The following is an 8312-nucleotide window of genomic DNA, read 5'->3' as shown; positions in this document are numbered from 1 at the left end:
GGGACTTGGGGTATACCAAGACTTGGTTCTTGAACAGTTGAGCTTGTTCGAACTGAGGCTGGCCGTTTTTTGGAGGGGAGGGAAGGCTAGAAGGAAGGTCAGTTTCAATTGGTATTCTAGACTTAATACAATGGTTGAGGTATTTCACCTTACTTAATCTTCATCTAAATGACACCCAAGAATATGCAATTTTTGCCTTAGTATTTATGAGTTGCCTCGTGAATATTCCTTGCAATTTCTTCCAATCTGCTGAATTAGTAATAGAACACCATGAGAACAGAAAAAGGTTCCCTTCAAGGAACTGGGTTTGTAGTTACATTGTATGTTTATATTTATGAACTTGTCGTTCATTGACTGTGATTTCTTACAATTTTCAGAGTAGTAATAAATTTTTTTTCCTGAAGGAAAACTGACCAAATTCAATTAGATAGAGCCAGAAGTAAGAGTAGGCCTAAAATGATGATTGACAAAGTGGTTAGAAAATATATGTACATGATAGGCTTGATTCTAGTATGACTGCTAGTAGAGATATGGAGGACAAGAACCTTTGTAGCTGACCCCTTGTAGGGGATGTTTCTGGGATGCTGCTTTGTCTACTGCTTTGATTCCCCCCTTACCTCACTTTACCTCTTTTTTACTTCCATTTGAGTGTATTCTTATCCAACATTAGACCAGTAGATAAATTCTCAAAATTCTAATGGAGTTGAATGGGGAAACGAGATTTGCATATTGATAATACGTTTCTACCATTACACCACTCCCTTTGGATTTACCTCCTCTGCTTAACCAGAGATATTGCAAAATCTTTATTTTTTTAATATATTTTTCTTAAAAAAAGTAAGGACAAAAATGATCGATACGCATTGATCCTTATCGATACCAATTAGTATCATGTCAGTATTAGTTGATATAGAGAATTAAATCCTTATTCTTAGTGGCTTCACTCTGACACTAAGTTGCTCTCTTTTGTATGAAGGTTAAAACTAATGATCGACTATTCTAACACCCTTAATATAAACTTGAAAGAATTCAACCCTATAAATCAACTTCCAAGGTGAATATGATTAGTATCGTATCTAACAATCGCACATAAATAAAGTTTGACAATGGCAACTTGGTTATAGATTTTCTTATGTCATGTGGTTATACCTCAGGACAATCATTGTGGATTATGACCATTTTAACCAATTGGACCCACACTTACAAAGTCCAACTCGGCCCAACTCGGCCCAACTCGGGCCAACACAACAAACCACAACGGTATTTACCGGCCCAAGACGACGTGATTCCTTGTTCGTTACTTCTTCAAGCCGACCAACAACTTCAAAAATCTCCTCCTTCCCTCCTTAAACCCTCTCAACGGACATTACGGAATTAAAGTTTTAACAACCAATAGGAAGCGAGTATTAAGGCTTCACGATCCGTTACTGATGCTAAGACCGCATCTCATCCGTTCGCTGAAGACGAGAAAACACACCTTAACTCACATCTAACCGTTAGATAAAAACACAGTGAAAACGAATCCTGACCGTCCACGGGGTCCACGCCTCTATAAATAAAGCTCTACGGCTTTTACTAACGATATTTTGTATTTTGGGGAGTTAGTTGTTCTCGCTTCTGTGTTTGATTGCTCGAGGAAGAACTGTGAGGTATGCGTCTCAGCTCTTGTTTTCCATTTTCTTTCTCTTTCTTGATTGATAATTGTTCTTATACTGGTCGATTAGGGTTTTGTAGATTCCATCAATTTTCAAGATGTATTCAAGAATTAGGGTTTTCAAGAATCCATCAATATTAGGGTTTTCAAGATGTCTTTAAGAATTAGGGTTTTCAAGATTCCTTTGAGACTTGGGCTTTTGTTTGATCTTAATTTTCGGCAAAAATTAGGGTTTTGTTCGGTCTCCTTTGTCAAGAATTAGGGTGTTATTTGTGTTTATTTGGTTCGATTTGGGTGTCATTCAAAAGATGAAGTTTTTGGAACGGGTTGATGATTGGGGACTTTTGAAATTACAGATGGCTCGTACAAAGCAAACCGCACGTAAATCGACGGGAGGAAAGGCTCCCAGGAAGCAGCTTGCCACTAAGGCTGCTCGTAAGTCGGCCCCTACCACAGGAGGGGTCAAGAAACCACACAGATACCGCCCTGGAACTGTCGCTCTTCGGTATGTAACTGATACACATCTCAGCCATCTATTTGCTGCTGTAGCTCTTTTACAGTCAAAATTTTTCTTTGGTTTTGGGTTATAACATGTTCTTTTGTAACTATATAATGCAGTGAAATCAGGAAGTACCAAAAAAGCACAGAGCTTTTGATCAGGAAACTGCCCTTCCAGAGGCTTGTCCGTGAAATAGCCCAAGATTTCAAGGTATTTTCTTAGTTTGGCCAGAGGTTGATATTAATTCCTCATTACAGTTCGTTGGTTTGGGTTTTCTTTTCTCGGATTCTAAAGTATTTTTTCTCCCGGGGTTGCAGACCGATCTTCGTTTCCAGAGCCATGCTGTCTTAGCTCTGCAGGAGGCTGCGGAAGCCTACTTGGTCGGGTTATTTGAAGACACTAACCTTTGCGCCATTCATGCTAAGCGAGTCACCATAATGCCAAAGGACATTCAATTGGCCAGGAGGATCCGTGGTGAGAGGGCTTAGGTGCTTTCAGCCTTGAAGAATTATGCTGATCATTGATAATAGATTACATAGCGGTATTTTGGTCGTTCTTGTTAGCTGTATGCTTTTAAATTCGACTGTTATGCGAATTGTAGTAAGGTAACATATACAGTGAGAATTGTGTGGGGACAAAGGTGGTGGTGGTGGTGGTGTTGGTGTATGCAGTGGTTAATGGATGGAGGGAACCCTTCCAAGGTTTGATGGTCTTATTTGTTTTTTGTTTGTGGGCGAAGGGTTCTTATTCAGGTACTTTGCTGAATGCCCTAAGCTTTCAATTCAATGTTTTAGTTCGTCCGTCTTCTAATTTGTGCATTTGCTTGACCTGCTTATGGAAATTAACAACCCAGTGGAAGAGTTCTTTGAATTGGTTGTGTAAACTGGTTGGTTACAGTGCGTCATGAATTGTCTTGGGTTAGTGTTGAATTGGAGTGTAGAAGAGAGAATTTGAGGTTGATTCTTTCTACATTTCCTGCGCAGTTGGATTGTAATTTTTTTTTTGGTTTGAAGTTTGCTTGCGATGAATTTTCCTCCCAGTGCAATAATGATCCATTGAAAGAATCTCTCCTATAGGGCTTTTATGGTTTCACACCAAGTGGGTAGGGGGTAGTGTGTTGATACCTTTTTTTCGTCAATTATATGGCGCAAGATGGGCAAAGTTTTCTGACGAGCAAAAAATGATAAAATGTCGTATGATCTGAGTTTCTCCATTTTTATTTTTTTGGCTAGAGATCTGAGCTCCTCCACCATGAAGAAAATGTTGAACATTTCTCTTTTAATAATAAAGTTTCAAATACCATTCTAGTTCATCCAAGAATTATTACGACTTTTTTCAAGAACCCTCATCTCGTAACTTTAACATAGAAAAATGCATCTTTCTAATAACAAAAGTGAGAAGAACAATGACCATATATGATTGGTAAATTGCTTTGTATCCGACCATACTTAGTAAAAACGTGTGTATGATTTACTTGGTAAAAAACGTGTGCATCTAATTTAAAAGATCGTAATTTGGCGTATTAATCTAAGAAAACCTGTTTGATATGTATATCTTAAAGATAATTGAATTATACATCAATGATATTAGTATAATACGTTATATTCTTGGGTTGAGGAAAATGAGATTTATCTAAATGGGTCAAATCCTGATTCTTGACCCTTATCTTCCATCAGGAAACAGGAACTGGGAACCCTCGATTGAAAATGTAACCATTTTTCTTCCCTCGTCTAAGTAAATCTAAAGGAGGAGGAGCTCATGACCTTAGTGATCTCTTTTTCTTCCATCCCCGTTCTTGGCGGCTAGTGAAGGGCAATGGATGAAACATCAATACCTCTTGCACTCTTTTTCTTATTTTTCTTCCCATTGATTGTCGAAAATCCAATCAACCCTTTCTCTTTTTTGTTTTTCTTCTCATTGGTAGTTGAAATCCCAATTGAGGGTTGTTGCATTTACAACAAATTTTTAACGAGAAGTAAGAAAGATTCATAAGAGATGACTCACATGGATAAAGATGGCCAAGGGTAGGACTCTCCAAAAGGGATTGAAATGAAAACCTTTCTATGAAAATAGCGTACAATTATCATTTGAATTGGACCAAAAATTATTGTCAAACATAACTGTAGTTGGTCAATGTGAAGAATCAGAAAGACGAAAATGACACGGGTGTTCTCCCCCCTTTCTTCTTCCAATAGTGCATCGGAGAAGTCAAAGGAGTTGAATGGAGGAGGTTCTTGAGCCTTACAATTGATCCGTGACCGGTCCTCGATTGTATCTCCCATGGAAATTTCAAGAAAATCCAAGTGCATCTCTAGGATGAACGAGTGTAAACATTTATTCTCTATCTTTTTGAACCCTTTTTTTCATATCAAGAAGAAGAAGAGAACATGTAAAAGTGACGAGACGAGATGAGGTTTGATTCTACTCTTAGTTCTTTCTATCATACCTTTTTAGGGGTTAAATTTAGGGCCCGTTTGATAATGTTTCGTTTCAGCCGTTTCTATGTTTTTCTGTTTCAAGAACGGAGAAACGGGAACAAAAGTGTTTGGTAATCGTGTTTCGTTTCACATATTTCTAGGAATAGAAATTGAAATTTATAATGATTTATGGTTCAAGAAACTGTTTTGACGAAACGATTGGAACTCGTTTCACTGTTTTGGAAACAACATTTCACCTTAAAAAATAACCCCATGCCTGATGAAATACCCCTCTTTCACGATACAACCTACCTTCAGCACCATTGTATTCCTCCGCTCAGGACTTCAGCAGATCGTACTCCTTCGCTTAGCGGTGACTGCAACTACAGGGCAATGAGATGAATATGATGCAAGTCCCTTGAAGGCCTACAAAGGCGCTCCCGTGAAGGAACAGAGCCTTTTCTTCTCAAGTTGCAGAGATTTGTCCTCTGTTCTGCAACAAAGGTGACGGTATTGAAGATGGAGATGTTGGAAGTGGGTGGGCTACAAAAGGTGTAGAAGAAATTGTGAAATTCCTCGAGTTCTAGCTCTGATTTCAAGAACCCAAAGGCATTGTGCGATTGGAGGCAGTGGGAAGGATTGAAGTTCGGTGCCCTAGGTTCATCAAGGTTGGAGAACTTCTCCCAAAATCTGAAATCCCTAAACCGATAGGGTTAATTCTCTCTTTTCCTTTCATTTCTTGTCTCTTTGACTTAGCGTCTAGAAATAAAAACCTGCAATACACATTGAATGTTATTCGTTTTCTCTAACACACTTCTATCCCAAAAAATGCTATACATCAAGCACGGATGGAAATTGAAATAGTTTCTTTCTTTCCTAATAACATGTCCACTATAGCAGAATTGGTCTATTTGAAACATATTTTAGTAAATTCCATTGCTTCATTGTAAGAAATGCTCTATTCCTTTATCTTCCACAGACCCCATATAGTGGCAAATGGAACCAATCTCCCACATAATCCAACCTCAAAACCCCAAGTAATTAAAGCCTAAACAAGAACAGAAACAAGGTTTATCAAACACAGAAACTGCAGAAAGATTGTCAAACGGTGCCTTAATTAATATTAAATGTGAAAATTCTAAAGAATGGGAAATAGTTTTAAATTAAAAAACTAGATTGGATTTTAGTGTCTATAAAAGCATGGGAGATTAGAATTTAGTTTCAAACAATCAGTTTTAGTCCCGTATTTTTGCTCTCGGATTTTTACAGAGTAATCGTATTAAACACATACCGTATCATTGCCGTACATGTTTTATTACACCGAATTTCTTGAAACGTATTATTAACGTATGGTCCATTTAATTGTGATACGTATCCTTCTCATACTATTGTCGTCCCCGAACTTACTATGTATTTGACTAATCAAAATCTTTTTATTTCGTTATAATTGACTTATTATCCCTTCTCTGTTATATTAATCCCAAAATGTCAAAGATCTATTTAGTTGTCATTATATAACTTAATTTTTTTTATTTTACACTTAATTTGTTAGATTATGTAACATATTTTCCACCCACTTCCCCCATGCTACAAAATTTCTCCAATATCTAGAGGATGCCAATGTTGTATAGTTCAATGACAATGTAATCAATCAGTTCCTATATCATTCCTATTGGCTACTACGTGGATTACATGGAGTGCAATGGTCAAGTTCTAATATCATTCCTTGAGGCTATGTTTGGTAACCAAGAAAAGAAAGAAAAGAAAAGAAAGTTTTCAAAAAAAATTGAATTTTCGAAGAGAGACACATAAAAAATCATTATGTAATTTTTTTTTTTTGGTTTTATAATGTCTTTTGTACTATTTTCTTTTCTTGATTACCAAACATAGCCTGAGAGTTTATTTCCATTTTAAGTGGATAAATATCAACATTAGAACAGAACTTTGAATTAGAAATAGTTTAGCAATATCCAAAGTATCTGGATTAAAACTCTTTTCACCACAAACAAAAAGAAAAAACAAAAGGAATATGCAATAAAAAATATGCATCTCAGGTGATATCTGATATTTCCCAAAATAACACTCACCCCTCCCCCTCATAGCAGAATCACCCTTATAATCACCAATGTCACGAATAATACTAAAAAAATGGTAGCATGGGCAATTTGTTTTGTTTTCCTAAAGAATGCATCTTATGTGAGGTAAATTACTTGTTGATGGGAGAAAATGGTGAGGCGTCTGCTATAATTCTTCTCAAAGGAATGATGAAAGCGAGGAATATGAACTAGAAGGTTGATTTAATTTGGAGCGACAAAAAGGAAATTGAAATGTATTTTGAAAGGAACTATGAACATTTGCTAACCTTACTGTTGATGTATGATGTCTTGTATTCCGTAGCAGTTTAATCCAGGGAGTACTAGTGTAGCACCTAGACAGGCGGGCCGTGGGGGTTGCAAGGGGGGCAGGAGGCCCCCCTGCATAGCAGGGGGTGTAGGGGGGCGTAGCCCCCCGCTCGAATTTTTTATTTGAGGGCAATTGTAGTTTAATCCGGATTAGGGTTTTTTTCCTATATATTTGTAGCGAGGGTTTCTTTCTCTGTAATGCAAGCAATACTGAGAGGTGTGAGGACGAGCGCTGTAACCCTATTCTCCATTGATAGTGAAGCAGGATCTCATCTCACTGGGGACGTAGGCAACCTTGCCGAACCTCGTAAAATCCGTGTGCATTGTTTGTTTTGTTTTTCCATTATCTTCTGCATCGTTTTAGGGTTGCGTTTCTAAAAATTGGTATCAGAGCTCTAGGTTTCCGTTTTCTAGGGTTTACTATCACGATGGCAGGGAAGGGATTGAATGTTAAGTATGACATCGAGAGGTTTAATGGGAAGAGCAATTTCATCCTTTGGCGTCAAAGGATGAAGGATCTTCTGATACAACAAGGTTTGGCGAAAACATTGTTGGGGAAGTCGAAGAAACCTACAAAAATTACTGACGAAGATTGGGAAGAGATGGAGGAAAAGGTGGTAAGTACTATTTGATTAAATCTTTCTGATGATGCCCTACAATATGTTGTGGGTATCGAATCTGCACCGCAGTTATGGGCGAAACTTGAAAGCATCTACATGACGAAGTCCTTAACGAACAAGTTGTTCGTGAAGAAGCAATTGTATTCTCTACAGATGGAGGAAGATACGGATCTATTAGAACATCTTAACATGTTCAATCAGATCGTAAGTAAACTTGCAAACCTAGAGGTTAAGATCGAGGATGAAGACAAGGCGTTACTATTGCTGTCGTCGCTCCCAGAATCATATGATCACCTAGTAACGACTCTCTTGTACGGGAAGGAGACCCTTGAGATGGATGAAGTGGCAGCTGCCCTCATGTCCAATGATACAAGGAAGAAGGCCAGTAGTACGAAATCTCAAGGAGAAGGTTTTTTCGGAGGTGACAAGGAGCAGGAAAGAGGGAGATCAAATCAGAAGGGATCTGGGAAGAGTCGATCGAAATCAAAAGGGGCAAAGACAAAGGTCTCTTGTTACTATTGCAAGAACGAAGGTCATCTGAAGAGAGAGTGCTTGAAGAGGAAGACAGACTTAAAGAAGAAAGGTGTAGATAAGGCATCTGAGGAAGCTAGTGTGGCTGACAGTTCAGATGGAGATGATGGAGATGTACTCTCTATATCATCAGGTAAGAATCAACCTTCTGATTCTTGGATTTTAGAGTCTGGATGTTCATATCACATG

The 8312-nt window shown here is 38.0% G+C and overlaps 1 protein-coding gene across 1 annotated transcript; it reads left to right on the top strand.

Annotated features, from left to right (window-relative positions):
- The first annotated feature begins 1493 nt into the window (after positions 1–1493).
- Positions 1494–3023, top strand: LOC122059615 (histone H3.3). The gene is made up of 4 exons (XM_042622515.1): positions 1494–1649; positions 2011–2159; positions 2273–2363; positions 2471–3023. Exons 2-4 carry the CDS (start codon positions 2011–2013, stop codon positions 2639–2641), a joined length of 411 nt encoding a protein of 136 aa, XP_042478449.1. The 5' UTR covers positions 1494–1649; the 3' UTR covers positions 2642–3023.
- Positions 3024–8312: the final 5289 nt, after the last annotated feature.

This window comes from Macadamia integrifolia, chromosome 2 (assembly GCF_013358625.1).
Source record: "Macadamia integrifolia cultivar HAES 741 chromosome 2, SCU_Mint_v3, whole genome shotgun sequence".
NCBI classification, from domain to species: domain Eukaryota; kingdom Viridiplantae; phylum Streptophyta; class Magnoliopsida; order Proteales; family Proteaceae; genus Macadamia; species Macadamia integrifolia.
This window is presented reverse-complemented; position numbering and strand designations above follow the sequence as displayed.